The 20,483-nt window shown below is 32.4% G+C and overlaps 1 protein-coding gene and 1 long non-coding RNA gene across 5 annotated transcripts in view; one reads left to right on the forward strand and one right to left on the reverse strand.

Moving 5' to 3' along the window:
* LOC146527248 (uncharacterized) overlaps positions 1-9,808 on the forward strand; it is a 68,958-nt gene extending 59,150 nt beyond the window's left edge. Inside the window, exon 3 of the long non-coding RNA XR_014879220.1 lies at positions 9,667-9,808. This is a non-coding gene — a long non-coding RNA (uncharacterized LOC146527248). The remainder of the gene's footprint in view (positions 1-9,666) is intronic.
* An 822-nt stretch (positions 9,809-10,630) lies between these two features.
* LOC146527249 (double-stranded RNA-specific editase Adar-like) lies at positions 10,631-19,912 on the reverse strand. 4 transcript variants are annotated; one of them, XM_085205815.1, is made up of 11 exons: positions 19,655-19,899; positions 18,672-18,741; positions 17,205-17,275; positions 16,730-16,873; positions 15,656-15,818; positions 15,071-15,139; positions 14,343-14,465; positions 13,030-13,104; positions 12,450-12,582; positions 11,717-11,766; positions 10,636-11,186 (listed from the first exon to the last, which is right to left on the reverse strand). In XM_085205815.1, exons 1-10 carry the CDS (start codon positions 19,691-19,693, stop codon positions 11,763-11,765), a joined length of 891 nt encoding a protein of 296 aa, XP_085061941.1. In that variant the 5' UTR covers positions 19,694-19,899; the 3' UTR covers positions 10,636-11,186; positions 11,717-11,762. The 4 variants fall into 4 exon arrangements, with proteins under 4 accessions (XP_085061944.1, XP_085061941.1, XP_085061942.1 ...); XM_085205816.1 differs by having other exon boundaries at positions 19,661-19,897; XM_085205817.1 differs by lacking the exon at positions 19,655-19,899 and adding an exon at positions 19,288-19,626 and having other exon boundaries at positions 10,637-11,186.
* Positions 19,913-20,483: the final 571 nt, after the last annotated feature.

Here is a 20,483-nt window from a genome sequence, read left to right on the forward strand (position 1 = left end):
TGGAACTCAACGTCACGGTTTGCCTCGATACCAGAGCGAAGAAATAAAAATAAAAAAAATATATAAATTTAAATAAATATTTCATTTCCTCGAGTAGACATAAAACCTACAACCAGTCGCATTTACTATAACACTTTCGTGCTTCTGCACCACGACTGGCCTCTTTATCTTTCTTTTTTCAGCTTCACGCTGTATCCCGCACAGAGTATAGGCAAAGGGAACCGAGCGTTGAGACACTACTTTCCCCACTTTCCACTAAATTTTTCGAGGCATTGCGTGTTGGGTAACCGAACTTCACGCCTGGCTTTTGAATTGCTGCTAGAGCGAAAAAATATACATATTAATATACAATAATGCATTACCTCAAGTGGAAATCGAACCCACACCCTTGTGCCCATGTGCCACGAAGGCCTATATTTTTCTATCCCTTAATTATGTGTAGAATATGAAATACGTTATATAGTTAACAGATGTTATGACTTATATCCCGAAAAACACACCCTTAGGAGTCGAATTTCGAAAAAAAAAACATATTTCAAAATCCATGTCAAAATCCCATCTGGGGTAGCATGTAGACACTATAATAATTCGTATGTAAAATTTAAGATCTTTGACCAGCACTTGTAATTACGAAATTGCATATACAATATCAACCCCAAAACTACATGCTTAGGTATCAAATTTAGCAAAATCTCGTCTTAGTTAACAACTACTTCCTTTAAGTAACGCTCATGCAAAATTTGAGACTCCTAGCACTTATAGTAACGAAGTTTCGTACAAACTATCAACCCTAAAAACAACCCTTTAGGGGTGGAATATTGGAAATTCGCGTCTCCGTGTGTACTTACGACCTATAAGTAACGTCCATAGAAAATTTGAGACTCCTAGCACTTATAGTAATGAAGTTTCATACAAACTATCAACCCTAAAAACAACCCTTTAGGGGTGGAATATTGGAAATTCGCGTCTCCGTGTGTACTTACGACCTATAAGTAACGTCCATAGAAAATTTGAGACTCCTAGCACTTATAGTAACGAAGTTTCATACAAACTATCAACCCTAAAAACAACCCTTTAGGGGTGGAATATTGGAAATTCGCGTCTCCGTGTGTACTTACGACCTATAAGTAACGTCCATAGAAAATTTGAGACTCCTAGCACTTATAGTAATGAAGTTTCATGAAAACTACCAACCCTAAAAACAACCCTTTAGGGGTGGAATATTGAAAATTCGCGTCTCCGTGTGTACTTACGTCTTATAAGTGACGTCCATGCAAAATTTGAGACTCCTAGCATTTGTAGTAAAGAAGTTTCATACAAACTTTCAACCCCAAAAACAACCCCTTAGAAGTCGAATATTACAAATTCCCGTCTTAGCGAGCACCTACGTCCTATAAATAACTCCTATGCAAAATTTCAGATTCCTAGCACATGTAGTTTCTGAGATTTCGTGATGAGTGAGTGACCTTTCGATTTTATATATATAGATATACATATATATTTTAACTTTGGATATATATTTTTCATTATTTATAATAATCTTTAAAATAGAACATGTAGTGTATATAACTTTTTATTTACATTCGAAGATTAAAGAAGCTATCACACACAGCAGGGTAGGCAGAGGGAACCTCGTGTTAAGATACGCCGTTTCTGCCGAATTCTGGAGGCTTTGCGTGTTGAGTGGCAGAACTCAACGCTGCGTTTTGCCTCGAGACCAGAGCGAAGAAATGGAAATATAAACGTAAATAAATATTTCACTGCCTCGAGTGGGGATCGAACCCACAACCGTCGCGTTACAGTCACACTCTTGTGTCGCTGCGCCACGACGACCTTTGATAGATATTGAAAACTTTTTTATAGGAAAAGTGAAGAGACAGAGTCGTACCTCACACATATATGTACGGAACATCGCGATAGTTTCTGCTCAGAGAATACTCAGATAGATTTTTAAATATTTTTTTCACATTATTTAAATTGTCAATAACAGTTGTATCTTACTAATATTTTTAGATTTTTATGAATATTTCTCATAAGACTTAGATTAGGTGACCTTGAAAGTAAGGTGTGTACGAGACGTATGCTTATGAACAAGTAACGGTAAATATAATTTATTTATTTAATTTATATACAATTAACGGTAAATGTAATTATAATATATTAATATACCAGGATATTGCGGAATTCAGTATTGCATTTCATCATTATGTCATAATTATAGATTGCAATGGAAGAACTGTGAATGATAATCCTTTTAATCATAGTGCTTACTTAGTAAGTAAATATTTACTTATTTAGAAAAATAATTCCAAAGGCCCGGGTTTAAATCACGTTACGTTTTAATTTTTATACATTTTTTAAATAAGTATTGTTCTTTCCTAAGTGTGGAATGACACTCAAAAAAAAAATCTTATGTGAAATTTATGTTTTATTAATTTATAAAATATAAATAAGTTAGAAAAAGCTAGATGACTAGCACACGTATAAAAGTACATATTATTTTATTTGCCATAGATGTTTTCTTCCTTTTTAGCTGACTTTTTAGGAAGCAGTTAAAATATCCATCTCGATGTTTCCCATATATCTAAGTATATGTATGTAATATACATGCCAATATAAATAAATACATCTTATAAAGTAAAACAAATCAATTATATTTTGATTTTCTAATCAAGTCAGGCGTGGCGATGAAAACCGCCACTTAACACGTATTGTTTGAACTGTCGAAGGCGGCTAATTGTGTGAGGGCTCTCTGCCTACTTCACTAGTGAAATGGCTTGAAGATGTCACCACTTAAGTCAGATTAATCGACAGAAACATGACAGAATTGGCAAACTTCTATCAATATAACAGTTGTGTATGTTACTTAAATAAATAAGAAATGTATGAGTATATAAAAATGATTATCACACAAAATGATTATAATTTATTTTATTATTATTTATAGATTTTAAAGTACAAATATGCAACCAATACATACATGAGTTTTCATTTCCTTTTTTATACTAATTCAAATTTCATATATATCTATATATATAAAATCGAAAGGTCACTCACTCATCACGAAATCTCAGAAACTACATGTGCTAGGAATCTGAAATTTTGCATAGGAGTTATTTATAGGACGTAGGTGCTCGCTAAGACGGGAATTTGTAATATTCGACTTCTAAGGGGTTGTTTTTGGGGTTGAAAGTTTGTATGAAACTTCTTTACTACAAATGCTAGGAGTCTCAAATTTTGCATGGACGTCACTTATAAGACGTAAGTACACACGGAGACGCGAATTTTCAATATTCCACCCCTAAAGGGTTGTTTTTAGGGTTGGTAGTTTTCATGAAACTTCATTACTATAAGTGCTAGGAGTCTCAAATTTTCTATGGACGTTACTTATAGGTCGTAAGTACACACGGAGACGCGAATTTCCAATATTCCACCCCTAAAGGGTTGTTTTTAGGGTTGATAGTTTGTATGAAACTTCGTTACTATAAGTGCTAGGAGTCTCAAATTTTCTATGGACGTTACTTATAGGTCGTAAGTACACACGGAGACGCGAATTTCCAATATTCCACCCCTAAAGGGTTGTTTTTAGGGTTGATAGTTTGTATGAAACTTCATTACTATAAGTGCTAGGAGTCTCAAATTTTCTATGGACGTTACTTATAGGTCGTAAGTACACACGGAGACGCGAATTTCCAATATTCCACCCCTAAAGGGTTGTTTTTAGGGTTGATAGTTTGTATGAAACTTCGTTACTATAAGTGCTAGGAGTCTCAAATTTTGCATGAGCGTTACTTAAAGGAAGTAGTTGTTAACTAAGACGAGATTTTGCTAAATTTGATACCTAAGCATGTAGTTTTGGGGTTGATATTGTATATGCAATTTCGTAATTACAAGTGCTGGTCAAAGATCTTAAATTTTACATACGAATTATTATAGTGTCTACATGCTACCCCAGATGGGATTTTGACATGGATTTTGAAATATGTTTTTTTTTTCGAAATTCGACTCCTAAGGGTGTGTTTTTCGGGATATAAGTCATAACATCTGTTAACTATATAACGTATTTCATATTCTACACATAATTAAGGGATAGAAAAATATAGGCCTTCGTGGCACATGGGCACAAGGGTGTGGGTTCGATTTCCACTTGAGGTAATGCATTATTGTATATTAATATGTATATTTTTTCGCTCTAGCAGCAATTCAAAAGCCAGGCGTGAAGTTCGGTTACCCAACACGCAATGCCTCGAAAAATTTAGTGGAAAGTGGGGAAAGTAGTGTCTCAACGCTCGGTTCCCTTTGCCTATACTCTGTGCGGGATACAGCGTGAAGCTGAAAAAAGAAAGATAAAGAGGCCAGTCGTGGTGCAGAAGCACGAAAGTGTTATAGTAAATGCGACTGGTTGTAGGTTTTATGTCTACTCGAGGAAATGAAATATTTATTTAAATTTATATATTTTTTTTATTTTTATTTCTTCGCTCTGGTATCGAGGCAAACCGTGACGTTGAGTTCCATCACTTAATACGCAATGCCTCCAGAAATCGGCGGAAAATGTGGAACGGAGTATCTTAGCTCTAGATTCCTTCTGCCCACACCACACCCCACTGTGCGCTGGATACAGCGTGAAGTTGATTATAAAGATATAAAAACTTAAGAATTAGGTCCATTAATATATCGATAATTTAGGCTTAAAACTACTTAGTAGAATTTTTGTCTCCGATCGCGAATCATGCAAAAATGACTGGTATAATGGATGCTGGCAAAACCAAAGTGTCAAGCCTTTTACAGTATATGGGATGCTCACCGATTCAAATGGTTTTAAGTTGTATGCAAACATATGGTTCCAAATGATACTGGGGCGCGTGCTTCGAGATGAGAACAGTACTTCATATGAGGTCGATCTTGGGCTCTTTACATTACCAATCGGTGTTTTGACGTAAAGTAATGTCTCGCTCTGCCGGTGACTCCCAGTGTCTTTGATACCAACTTGCTCTTGCTTTCCGTATGATCGCGATATTAACTGATAGTTACTCGAAACGTTAAAGCCCAACATGTTGATACTGGGTGTATATGAGAATAACATTTTTTTTGTTTAAATTAATAATGCTCTATAACAAAAATTTACATAAAAGTGATAAGAGCCCTATCAGGTATGAATCCCTGTCTAGGCCAGTTATTTCGTCTTAAAGTCTGTTTATGCAATTGTAAATTATTTGAATAGTTCAAATTAATACTTATATTTCTTTTTAACATATGGTGAAAGTAAAAAAAAGTAAAAAAAAAAATTAACCATATCTTTGCAATATTAACCATAATAAAAAAAGTTAACCATATCTTTGCGTATATTTTGCAATATACGCTCTAAAAAAATCGTTAATATATGTATTTACAAAAAAAATCTTATATCTTAATATATTGTTTTATATTGTATTAAAATCTTAGTATATTGAATTAATAATTGTGTAGTTTAAGCGGGCGAAGCCGCTGGCGGTTGCTAGTATATATATAGATATAAAATCGAAAGGTCACTCACTCATCACTAAATCTCAGAAACAACAAATGCTAGAAATCTCAAATTTTGCATAGGAGTTACTTATAGGACGTAGGTGCTCGCTAAGACGGGAATTTGCAATATTCGACTTCTAAGGGGTTGTTTTTGGGGTCGAAAGTTTGTATGAAACTTCAACGTTACAACAAATGCTAGGAGTCTCAAATTTTGCATAGACGTCACTAGGACGTAGTCATGGAGACAGAAATTAATAATAACATAGTTAACGCGGGTGAAACCGCGAGCGGGCCGCTAGTCTCATATATATATTCAAAGCCTGTCTCTACGTGTACAATATACATGTTTAAAAGATAAAATTTAATTTTAGAATACAATTTAAAGATATAATTTCGTGTAGAAGATACGTATGTATATCTTTACACATATAGATATGCATTTAAGTAATTTTTTATTTTTCAAGACCTACATACCTTTTGGATAGTAGCCAATCTTGTGGAAGTATCGTATCGTGTATAGCTCGTGCAGGTGCAGCAATAAATAATGGTGTTTCAGAAAATGTACGATGTATTTACGTGCCTACGTCGCGTAGAAAATACTAACTTTTACTTGTGACGTCGCCCATTATAAAAATATATATTAGATATTATTTCAATTCAAACTTTAAGTTTCTGCGTTAGTATTGAATTAGTATTGGATATAATACATTAAAGACAAAAATACTTTGAAATGTCCTCCTCTAGCACCTGTAGCAGTATGCCTCGTAATAAAGTTAAGTTCATCCAATTAACAAGTTGGATGAATCGACTGCAATGATTTATATCAAATTAAAACGAGGAAAAAAAAAATCTAAATATAAGAAACTACGTCAAGTATATAGGTTGGATCCATTACACACCTCCCCATTTACATATTTACTTATAGATCTTTATAAATTTAAATACATATAAGTTAACAAACACTTTCATATGCATATTATAATAAGACATATAAATAATATTTTTTCTTTTTCAATTGAAGAAAATATGATGAAACATGTTTTAAAATTAAATTTTATATTTTTTTAAGTAGGTAATACGAAATTCCATCAAAAATATAAAAATTAAATTAGAGCAAAGTTCAATATAATGTTAATGAACGCATAATTCCGTGCGTCGCGCTTTACTTAACCGACAAAAAAAATCAGAGGATTACATGGCTGCCAAGTAAGTACTTCACTCGAGATGTAATTAAAATTCAAAATTTCACTTGATATTTATTACATACAGGCTTTATTGCATACTAAAAGTATATGTAAGTATTTTCACTTATAATGAACCTTTACTAGGTACCTATATTTTGTTTGGTGGTAAGAACCACCCCACAGATCTCAGATTCTTCTAAGATCTACATTAAAAGTGATAATGTTCACAATATAGTGAACGGAAGTAATTCAAATAAGAAAATAAATAATTGTCTAATACAAACGGGGTAAGCCTAACTGGTCGCTAGTTTAAAACAAAACATAACATTTACTTTGCAATAGAGTCAACCTCGAAAACATAATATCTAAGCATTAAATGAGATGCTTTATACTAACGAATTTCCATAATATATTATTGAGAAGTAAAACAATAGGTCCGACAAAGGACCAAGATCAATATGATCCCTTTTGTATTGTTAAAGCGATTAATTAAATTCCTTTACAACTTAAATAGCTGTTGCATATTAGATATCAACAATCCGAAATAATTAGTAACTAATGTCCTTTTATTTAAATTATTCTGCTGGTACAAATTAATAACATAGAGGTAGACTTTGTTTGTATAGTTTTCCGGTCTCCAAGCATCTTTTGCATTTGATAGGTTGGTTTTCATGGAGAACTGTTCTGTAAGTTCGAGCTCTTTATCACCTACGTTTCAAAAGCAACTATATTCACGCTGTATCCCGCATATAGCAGGGAAAACAGAGAATATTAAGAAGCGCCGTTCTCCATTTCTCCAAAATCGTGAGTCATTGGGATTTTAGTGGCGGGACTCACAGCCACGCTTTGCCTAGTTACCAGTGAGGAAATGAAAATATTAAGTAATTAATTTCTATGAGTGGGAATCGAACCCATCAAAACCGTCGCGCTTACGTCCCGTCGTGAGTCACATGTCTGTGCCCCTTTTATTTATATACTACATTTTAATACGAACCAGAGCGGAAATAAATAAAAGATTAAATTTTTTTACTAAGGCTATTTTACTAAGAAATTTGGCAAAACCTTACAATAATTTGGAAAAATTCTTATGCTTATCTACATCTGTAAAAAAAGTGTAACTGATCACTATGTATATGTGGAGGTTATAAGAAAATAATATTATAAATATTTTGTTCTACAAAATTGTTATAAAATAATTATTGTATTGTATTGGCCTAAACTTCAGTTTTCATTGTATTGATAATTTATGCGATGATAAAAAATACAATCTCCAGTATTTTGTAGGAACGATCTAAGAAAAGCACAATCTATCTCTGGAAAAATTTCAAATGTTTCATATTTATAATGGCAGGATAAAACATAATTTTCCGAATTCTTTAAATTAACTTTTCCACGCGGAGGAAGTCGCTAAAGAAACTACCAAATAATATAATTGGATATAAGAAGTTACAATATATTAATAAAGAAAAAAATAGGATCAAGTTTCGATATCAAGATTCACATTAAATATTTCTGCACAAAACTTTGTCTAAATTATACTGTAACGGGAAGACCATGAGAAATTATTAAAATTCACGAGCTGATATTCGTCGGCATATGCACTCACTATCCCAATCACTTTTTCCTTTTTGTGTCAACTGTTGAACGTTGGCTTCTCCCATCGTGCGCCAGAGCTTCTGGTCCTCCACTCAACACATCCAAAATGAAAATTCTTATATTAAAATATCAAAAAGTAACACTAACGAACACTTTAATGAGTAAACAATCACATGTTTAAAATGAACAAAGCCACGGGCATGTCGGTACTATTATAAGATAAAGAGCATTTTGTAAAGCAAAGCTCACAAAAATGCTATAAATGCAGATTATAATAGACTTTAAAAACCATCGTCTTTATGTTTTTTTTTCTCGTAGCGCTTAGCGGCCAGTTTTAAATGTTTTATAATTTTATCATTTTGCTGATTTTAAGAGTTTATGAAATTGCATCTACAGTAGTGCTTGCGCCAGCATCTACGATGTTAATTTTTAATTCAATTGAAAAATATAAAGTACGTGTTAAGTGTACTTCAAACAAATAGATTATGTAATATAACTTGTGTTACATTTAAAAATGGTTCACATTTTGAGTTATATATAATTATTTTTAGGATATGCTTAGACAAAATGTAGTGTTGGGTTTCATTTTTAAATACACAATATATTCAAACGGACAGTAAAAATTTTCTTCAGTGAAGTCACTAAGTTCTTAACTCCCCATAATATCTACATTTTTATTTTTAATTTTGATAATCCAAATAAAGAACGGTATTTAACTCTATCTGTATCTTATAAAATGTGGGTAAAGTGAAAAAAGAGTGACGTCAAAAAAGGCTCTATACCAAAATAAAAGAAAATCAGATTTACGCTATATCTCGCACACAGTAGGCAGAGGGAACCTAGTGTTAAGATACTCTATTCCCCACTTTCCGTCGAACTCTGGAGGCATTGCGTGTTGAGTGGCGGAATTAGAAATATAAATTTAAATTAATATTTCATTTCCTCAAGTGAGAATCGAATCCACAACCAGTCGCATTTACAGTCACACTTTGTTCCCCTGCGCCACGAGTGACCTCTGCATAAAAAATCAAACAAACAAAAAGGATTTGTACGAAATCCCTAGCACGCAAACTAATCAATACTTTCAGTACTGTTTCAGTATTGCGTGTGATAAATATCGTTCGGGAACGTGCAGTCGCGACCTCAATAATTATCGCCCATAAACAATGCAATCCACACGCTAGTCTATTGTATAGATTTATATACATTTGACTTAAATGTAATTAAAATATATTATATTATTTATTTCTATTTCAGCTTCACTCTGTATCCCACTTATAGCGGGTTAGGCAGAGGGAACCTAGTGTTACGACACTGTGTTCCTCACTTTCCGCCGCTTTTTTTAGGGGTTAAGTTAATCAATTATTAATTATTATTATAGTTACGAATATGGTTAAGACCTGACGAGGAGGACCGAAGAAGCTGGAGCAGTGAAAGGCGAGTGTTAGTTGCTGAAAAGGGGCCACTGAAGCCTTCAAATGTGGTCACAAGTCCACGGCACTGCTCCAAGCTTCACATCAATTAAAGAGTAAGATAACATCACATTATTTATTTACCCACCTACATTGTTATTTATTACACTTACAACTATAACCCTTCATAATTGGTTTACTTTGAAATCGTTCAGTTATTTATGCTTTCAGTTATTATTTGGTTTATTTATTTATTTAATTAACTATTTATGCTAAAAGTATTTGTGCATATGTTATGTGTTCATCAGACATGAGTAGAAGCAAAGGTCAGGACGTGGTCGGAGGTTCTACTCGTTTATTTATAACACCTACGCGTTCTTCTTCTACCAAAATCAGAAGTGGGATCGGAACGAACTCCGGTCTCAATCGCTTCCTCTTAACCATCGGTTCCACCTGTCACATTAATATATATATATATATATATATATATATATATATATATATATATATATATATATATCAGAAGCCAGCGTTGTCATGTATATATATATATATATATATATATATATATATATCAGAAGCCAGCGTTGTCATGTATATATATATATATATATATATATATATACATGACAACGCTGGCTTCTGATATAATGAGTTGGCCAGTCAGTTCAGCCCTATCAAGACAACGGGCACTCGCACTTTGTAAGCTTTGTACAATACTTCTAAAGCTGTAAGAACCTCAGAGATCTTACGAGAACCTATAAAAAAAAATATTTGGTTCAGACATCCAAACTCGACAGATGTCAAGTACTTGGTATTTTACTATTATGATTATAATCTTTGATAATAGCAGGTTATTTTCACTACGTTAAATGAAACCAGTTTTAGTTATTATATAAAAGGTATATTAACAAAGTAAAAAAATATTTTTTTTAAACAAACTGTACCTTATATATACTTAGAAAAAAACGTACTAGAAAAAAAACGTAACTTATATATACTGTATGTACTGTATAGTAGTACTAAAAACTACTATATAGCAGTACAAAAAAAAAATATTTAATAATAAAACTTTTACTAATAACAAACTAATAAAACTTTATTATATTAGACTAGCACAGCCAAATTTTTTTGTGAATAATCTACTTAAAATAACAACTAGTATACATAAATGTATTACTTTGTGTCACAAAGGCGTCAGGCGTCAGTCGATGAAGAATCTTCTCTAGAATCATTCCCCAAATTCATTCCCAAGGATCCTTCAAAATGAGCACAGCTTCCAGATTTTTAACAATTTCATGTTAACGTAATTCATTTATTCATTAAGCAATAGCATCTGCCTAGATGAACAGTTTATTGGGATCGGCCTCGAGTATTTCGCAAGTGAAATGATCTTGCTCTATAGGTTTTTGTATCCAGGTGGATGGTAGGTGGATGGACCTACCATCTGAGCAGTTTCGAACGCTTCCATTAAACGTTCTTTGGCAATCTGTGGAGTGGAAATAGAATATTTTTTATTAGTTTAAAATTTTTATCAGTTTAAGAATTAGGTTGTCAATTATTTTAAAATTATAAAATAGCCATAAATAGATAACATTTTCATTTTTTTATCTTGTTATACAGAGAAAATCTTATAGATTACTTTGACATCATTTTAATCTAATCTTTATATGGGTTCTAAGTCCGATTCCGGAATTGGTATCATTGGATCTGAAGGAAAACAATATTTAATAAAAATATATAAAGTATAATCACAAATTAGTTTAAAAACTAAAAATTATAGGCCGAGGCCAACAATACGAGGCGACTGTAATGGGTTCAATTCCCACACGGAAGAGTGAATTATTTTAAGTTCTTCGCTCAGGTACCAAGATAAAACGACAAAAGGTAGATCAGTTTAGCTTTACAAGGCTTGCCCTTTCAAAATCTATTCAAATATTTTTTTTATCTATTAACATTTATTAAGATTAAATATTATGTTTTAAAAACAATTTTGATAAATAAAATAATTTAACATACATGAATAGTAGTGCGTAGAGATATCTCTGTAGGCATCTGCGGGCCGTCACCTTAGGATATATAATATAGATAAAATTATCATAAGCAGTTTTCAACATTAATTAAAAAATAAAAAAAACCTAAACCAGCTTCACACTGTATCCCGAGAGCCTAGTGTTAGGACATTCCGCTTCCCACTTTCCGCCGAATTCTGAAAACACTGCGTGTTGAATGAAATAACTTAACGCCGCGCTCTGCCACGACACCAGAGCAAGAAAATAAAAACATTAAATATTTAATTTCGAGAAGGAATCGAACCTACAACCTGTAGCGTAATCACACGCTTGTGGAGTACAACCGCGCCACGACTGGCCTCAATTTATTCATTTAAATATATAAATATACAAAATAAATATAGATAATCTGACTTTGGATTCGATACCTACTCGGGGGATGAATGATTTTAAATTACTCTTGCTTGTTACAAGATAAAGTGCATTGTTCAGGTCCAGCACTGAACTAGCAATGTTTCTAAAATCGGTCGTAGATTAGCGAACTTAATATCTTAAGACTAGGTTCCCTCTGCTTATCCTGTCACATGCATTATCCCGCAGCGTGAAATTAGTCAGACAATTTGTAAAAATGTCCCTATAGATATGCTAACAAATAAGTTATAATAAGAATTTTGACGTACTGCCCTCATACACGCGGGGCATAGCGTGAACGTGAAAATATCATCTAATCAGACACTCACTTAGCAATATGATCGGCGAGAAACTGTGGAAGCCCATCATTCGAGGCAGGCTGTAGTAGGTTTGGTGTTCCGTCACACATTTCTGCTAAGGCAGCTGTAGCTGCGGCTAATTTTGCCATTTTTTTACTTGGACCTGGAAAATATATTTTTATTAATTTGGTGAATGAATGAATTTTAGGTTAATATTTAAGATTTGGTTAAAAAATTGTATCTGATATTAGGTATTGTTTCTTACGGTAAATATGCTACTAAATAGAATTGTATATAAAGTAATCAAGTCAATGAGCATTGGCTCAGAGTGTGGCTGATTGTAAACACGACGTTTGTTGGTTCAATTCCCACTCGAGAGAAAGAATTATGTAATATTTTCATTTCCTTAGTCTAGTAACAAGGAAAAGCGCGATGATAATTTCCGTTACTCAACTAGAAAGCGGAGTACTGAATGTCTTAAAACTAGGTTTTCTCTGAATGCTATACTATAAATAAAAGACACTAAACACTTTAGTTTAGTGTTTCCTATTTTTTATAATAAATCTGAAATAATACATTTATATAATTCATTCATTCATTCAATACTCACCAAAACCTTCGAAAACTTTATCTTTTATCTGGACGACCATTTTAAACCGCATGCTATCGATTGGTTGTATCGGTGCTACAAGAAGAAACGGAAAAAAACAAATGAAATAGGGAAATCAACATATGTAATTGTATGGAATGTGTTTAATAGACTTCAAAAAATAATATACAGTTTGACATGAAAGTATCTACAGTTCACGACAAAAATAAGTAGACACGATTGAAAAAAGTTTTTTTTATTTTATATTAAGTATTGCTGAATCATAACAAACTAAATTTAATATTGTTTTTTTTTTATCTTTACTTTTCACTTTCAAGCGCATGCTATGCAGTTGTATTGGGACTACAAAAGAGTAGCCAACATATGCCAACATATGCCAACATATGTATGTGTTGTATGGCTATGTATTTGTATGGAAAAGTTACTTTGATATGTTGTCATTTTCTTTTTCAATCTTTTTTGTTAGACTTTAAAGTCTAACCAACAGAGAGAGAAGAGTTATGAGTTTCATATGTATGTATGTTCTTATGTTCGTTGCATGATACTTGAGTATGATGATATGTTTATTTTTTTTATATTGTGTGTATATTTTTGTCAACAAATTTCTCGGAAACTTATTGTTAGAGTATTACAGCTCAGTTCAGTAGTTTTTAAGTAAGTTATGAATATCCACGTATTTCAGGAATATTTGTACATACCTATTACTTACAAAATGTTGATATGTTTATTTTAAAAATAATATAATAATTAAATTTTGAAAATATAAATGGAAAATTATGGATAGCAATAGTAAATTTTGACGTCACTTGTTATATTTTTTGTAAATAAATATATTGAAAGGCTCATATTTTGAGGTATCTAAGAACATTTTTGTAAAGAATAAATAGTATTTTAACGATTCTTTGAAAAATTTAAAACAATAAGCTGAGCTCATATTTATAATGTATGACTGAAAATAAGATCTCAAGATCGATCTCAGATTTTTATAAATATGGGACCTAAATTGGCGGTGAGCACTTGTGACGTCACTTGATACTGCCATTCTTTCATAATCATACTCGTTTTTTAATGAACACTAAATAACAAATAAAATACATATATTATAAAACAACAATAAAAATGAAATTGTCATTTTTTTACGATAATTTCTACTAAACTAACTACTTACTTAATGAAATTAACATTATTAATTTGTTCTGTTTATACAGAATGTGAAAATATTTACAATCAAAAATGTCAATATTTTCACTCATTGTTCTCATATAATATAAACATGTAAATCAATAATTTTATTAATAAATAAAAATGCTCACCATTTAGCATTCCCAAGGGTGTCCCGTCTCCGAACGTACAGGTGAACGTTGATCCTGGATACTTTTCATATAGAATATTTATAGGATTTTTGGGTATCCGTGAAATTGTTGACCCGAAGAGACCTGAAATTATTTCATGTTATAGAATTATTTAAAATACGCTGTATACATATGTCCCGAATATAGTAGCGTAGGCAGAGGGAACCTAGTGTTAAGATTCGCCGTTTATCATTTTCTGTGTTGACTGGCGAAACTCAACGCCGTCGTTATTAATCTTGTTACCAGAGGGAGATGATAAAAATAAATGTCAATCTCCAAAGTGCAAATCAAACTCAAATTTTAATCATTTGGGATTTTATTTAATATTGTTCGCAAAAATTAATAATTATTTAATATAGAAAAATGTTTAGTACGCGCGCACGGCAAACTTTAGGTACTTTTTCTAATATTAAGAATTTCCTATAGTTACTTTTACTTCTTTTGTTTGTTCATTTCGGTTACTCTGATATTTTTTCTAATAATAAATCTCCACTGATTATTATTTTTTAACTTATTTTAATTATTTAGGCTTATACTTTCGCGGGCGTAGCCGCGTCCGGGCCCACTAGTATATGTATAAAGGGCTTAAAGGAAAACATATGAAGGTTTTATCAATTCGAATGAATATATCCTGAGATTGGCGCGTTTAACCAAACAAACTCTTCAATTTTTAAAACTAGTAAACTCACCATGCGGTTGTGCTGATTTATTGACATCAGCAGGTTGAATTTGAAAATCCCCAAATAAAAAGTCTGACACTAAAATAAAAAAAACAACAATGTTTATTGAAACCTTTATGAACTGAATATGGTGTAGTATTATTAAAATACCGACACATCTGCTCACACATCAACTAAGAGGTGCGAATTCAAATAAATTTAGGTTTTATATAAACTGTTCTATGGAAACTATTTCATTTATGGTGAAGAATATTTCTATTATATAATCAAGCCAGATGTAGTTGATGACATGGTCGAATCTCCGTTGGAAAAATATTACATCTATAAGTAGGGATTGTCACTTTCTACTCTCATTGCTTGCTGTAATAATAAAAAAACAAAACTCGATTTCACGAAGTGGCGTGAAGAAAAGCAATCAATCATAAAAAAACAAAATAATTATAGGATCCAGCAGGTCCAGCTCGCGCCAGGCGTGTTAACATATTGTCCTCTTTCGCATCGCACAATCGAATAAGAACAAAATATATCCCAACATACCTGCAAAAACAATACTAAAACATTTAGTAGCCACTCTCTAATCCATAACGTATTTACCAGGATATTCGGGTGGCTCATCGCTTGTGAAGTCTGGGGCTGGACCAGGGTTGGGGGTAACACGTCCAAATCGCGCCAGCAGTTCGTTCACACAGGTCTTAGCTGCTGCTGCCCGAGCTTCTCGCTTGCTGTGACCCCAACCCGCAAACGTCATATCGGCCACCTGCCAAAGAAAACATAGCATATTTTTTTTTATGTATTTTTGGAGGACCTCTAAAAATCTAGTGATAAAACACGAAAAATTTTTAATTATAAGAGTGAAGATATAAGAATAATTAAAATATGATCATTCTCCCCAGTGGGAAACAAATTCACAATCATTGCATTTACAATCAATCGCTATACCACTGTGAGGAGACACCGTCAAACTTATTTTCTAAATATAATCTTTATTTCATACTTTCCAGGTAAATTACATAATCTTATAATCGACTATAAACAAAGTATAGAGGACGAACTAAGTATAAATGCAAAAATTACATCATTGATACAGTTAACAAAATGACGTCATTGTTAAATAATTATAGGTGGTATATATTTAGATTTTTATACATTTTTTATATTGTGCAATTTACTAAGGATAGGATATTGCAGTCTAATTAATGTAATTATTTAATTTAAAATTCTAGTTTGACATATAGGAATATGTTGGTGTGGGTTCGATTCCCACTTGAAGGAATGGTTTTATTTATATTTATTGTCATTTGCCTTTAAGGAAATATAAAACATCGTACCAAGTCCAAGCTCTAAAGCAGAAAAAGGAGTGAAAATTCCTTGTGAATTAAAAATGTTTTGTATTCTTCATATAGCAAGCAAGCAGAGGCAACCTAGTGTTAAGATACTCTGTTTCCATTAAAACACTTCCATTCTCGACTTTCCAATCAAAATTTTGAATTTTAATCACAAGTTTGTTTTTTAATGAAAATGATTTTTTTTTTCTGTTCTGTTGTTAACACAAAACACAGCAGTAAGTCACTCAACTGGAAGTTTCTTGAAAATTGTGTAGGTACTAGGTACAAGTAGATGAGTTATAAAATCAAAACAGAATAAAATACATAAAAAAACACAACTCACCTGTACAGCAACTGTAAAACTTAGGTCATGCTGGGGCCCTTGTTGATTCAGCACACTGTACTTGACGCGCACTCCGAGCTCATTCAATACGGACACCGGGGATTTACCGGCGGATTCTACAGCTGTTGCCGCTCTGGCAAGGACCTGGATTTGAACAACAAGAAATATTGTAACTGATTAGCTTTTACGTGCAGTTTCCCCACGTGATCATGGATGGACATGGATTTTGAGATGCCGTTTTCATTTTTTCTAATTTTTTTTTCTCTTTTTTTTCTATTTTTAATTTTTTACTATTTAATGCTACTATTATATGTTTTTTTGTATTTTGATGGCTATTTTTATTATTATTATTAGATTTTATTTTGTATTTCATGTATGGTTGTAGTAAAATGTAATGTAAATGAATAATCATGTAGTTCAAGTGGGCGAAGCCGCTGGCAAGCCGATAGTAAATAAATATAAAAAAATAGCTCACGTCAAGATTCCACTTGAAACCGGCATCCAGTTGTATTGATGTCCTTGGTTTTTTCCTTGGTGGTTCACCATCTAGGCAAGAGTTAATAATACGTATAAGGTTATTTTTATGTTATCTGTGCAAGAAATGACAAAACTTATGTGAGGGAAGAATCGGTGTCTCAATGTAACTGTTGAAAGTTTTTCAACTACCGCCATGTACATATTTTATATTTTTTTCTTATTTACAAAAAGATTAATAGAAATCTGACGAAAATCTGACACCATAGAGCTTTGAAGACTTAAATATAATGAAATTTAAAAATTAAATTCAAAGAACTTAATTGGATTTCAATAAAAAAAATCTTATTTTGAATTTTAAATTTCAAATACGAGTTTCACAAAAGAGGTCGTGCAGGGGCACAAGCTTGCGACTGTTAACGTGACGGTTGTGAGTTCGATTCCCACTCGGGGGAGTGAAATATTTACGCTCTGGAAATGAGGCAAACCCGTGTGCCAAAGTGTTGGGTCCCGCCACTGAAAACATATTGCCTCATGAATTTGGTGGAAAGTAACGTAACCGTAAGTACCAATTTCGAGTAATATTATTATTTAACAATAATATTTTAGATATAGACAAGTTTACGGGAGCGCGAGTGGGCTTTCTAAAAATAATAAAAAATAATTTTATTTTAATTAATACTTGAACAGAATTTCATGTTCTTATATAATTAAACTTAACTAGTAAATCGACCAAGCAGAAGCGCATGCTCTTGTCGATTGAAAAATAATATAAAGAATATTTAATGCTAAAATACATAAAGTTTGTTTCCCATGGCTTGAGAGGATTCGCGTTACATACTCCGAACGCTGATCAAGCGTTTACCTGTACCGTTCTCATACCATGAGCCAACATAACTATATACTTCTAATGTAATTTTAAGTACAATGTAAAAAAATTGTAAAAGCAACTTGTTTTTTTTCCCGTAAGGTAAAGGAACCTAGTATTAAAACACTTCGTTCCCCACGCACCGTCAAATTTAAGTCATCACGTGTTAAATGGCCGCAAGCCACTGTCTTCCCGCGGGAAATGAAAATAATTAATCTTTCTTCCGATTAGGGATAGAACTCACAACCGCCGTGTTTATTCAGATGCCATTCCACTGCGCCATGTTGGGCTCTTACAACAAAAGTAGTGTCGTTAAAACAATAAAGAGCAAAAAAAGCAATGTGTACTTACTACAAATAAAAAATGCAATAAATCGAAAATATTCATGGCTATGAGCATCACGTTATATACCGCATAAGAAAATATTGCCTCATGAATTTGGTGGAACAGAGAGTTAACCTAGTGTTAAGAGATTCCTTTTCTAGATTTAGTTCACAGACTAGAAAATATTTTTGTTAAATATTTAATTTAAATGCTCAATAAAAAAAAATTATTCACATATGGGACACCTATGTCATAGCACTTTACAATAAAACTTACCCATACTTCGGTTATGGCGTTTGGTCTTCCTTCTCGTGATTTCCATCGATGAGCTGATGCCGATTGAGTCCTACGTTTCAGATATACAATGAGTACATGTGACGCAGGGGCACAAGCGTGCGACTGTAAACGCAGCAGATGGGTTCGAATCCCACCCGAAGAAATGAAGTATTTAATATTTTCATTTCTACGTTCTGGTAAAGAAGCAAAACGCATCGTTGAATTCTGCCACTCATTTTATTATGTATATGCCTTGTCGTGTCAGAGCGGAAAATTGAAAATAATTAACTTTCCCCGAATGAATTGATTGATTGTTTATTTTATGGCTTTTAGGCATGCTAATAGAGAACAGTTTACTTCGCCAATGTCACGATTAATGAAGAAGGCACGATGGAGATTGGTCAGTATATCTAGACGAAATAAAACTTAAGAAACTAGATTAACAGTTCTAAAGAAATTTTAAAGAAAGTTTTCGCCTCGTCTTTTTCTTGTGTTACCAACCCCAAAGATAACATCTCCGCAATAGTAGGACCCCCGGAATCCGAGGGGCCGGGCGGCCGGACTTTTTCCATGCCTACCCTCTAGTCTAATATAAATTTAAAATAAAAAAACTTACCTAAAATACATCACAATTAAACAAACACTAACTAAACACCACATTTTTTGTAATAACAAACTACAACCATCTATTTTAATACCAATAAAACCAAATTATCAACAAAAACGAAAACCAAATCTCACTCCACGTGCGTGCACGTGCGTCATCCAAAACATACGCTAGCGACAGGGATTAGTTCGATATATCAAAACTTTAAACTATTTACTTATCGTATAATAAGTGAGAATCTAATTTTCTTTAAGGTTTTATAATGATTATATCTTTTATTACTTAATGAAACGAAAGAATAGTGAAAATTGTTAATGCTAATACGAAAAAAAATCTATAGGAAAATGTAAAATATAAGTATATTTATATTGTTTACATTTACTTGTTTATTCACAATGACGTCGTGGTGCTCCATTATATTTGTAAATTAATTGTTTAATTGGGATTCTCTCAAACGGACTACTTTTAAGAGTGGCAACCACGTGACGAGTGAATGTTGACACTTGCCACCCTTGATAAAGATATACCATTGCCATATTTTTTAATTTTGCTTTATTTTTAGCGCTGGATCTCGTTATTACATCGTTCTCCACTTTTCACTAAATTCTAAACGCATTCATTGCTTGTTAATAAATTCACCGTATTAATTTAATACAGTATTATTATGACTGTAAATAAATGATAAATAATATAATGTAGCTTACTTGGTTATAGTATTCAAAAAGTATTATTTTAATATTTATTTTAACATGTATTACGTATATCGCGGTAACAAACAAAACCGGTAGAATATAAAACTTTGTGTATCGTTATTACCGTATGGTACCCATGTAATACAATAAAATAAATAATAATTTAATTTTCGTAACTAGCAACATGTAAATTGTTTGTCAATAAAACGAAACGGACAATTTGACTGGACGATTTTATTTAAAATTGAAATTCAATGAAAGCACTTAACTAGGCTTGTTCGATCGGTCAATCTCCGTGATTGAAATATATATATTACAACCAGAAATATATATTGTACCAAGATTTCTACACATAGTAGACAAATTACAATACTAATTTATAGTGTGTTGCTAAAGTGGAATTAAAAATGCATGTTTGCTTAATTATAATGAATTTAATTTATCAGCTGAAGAATTATACAAAAAGAATTATATAATAAATTGGACTTTTATAATATTAATTTAATTTTTCAC

This window comes from Heliconius melpomene, chromosome 21 (genome assembly GCF_056956725.1).
Source record: "Heliconius melpomene rosina isolate 202511_hmr_F chromosome 21, ASM5695672v1, whole genome shotgun sequence".
Classification (NCBI taxonomy): domain Eukaryota; kingdom Metazoa; phylum Arthropoda; class Insecta; order Lepidoptera; family Nymphalidae; genus Heliconius; species Heliconius melpomene.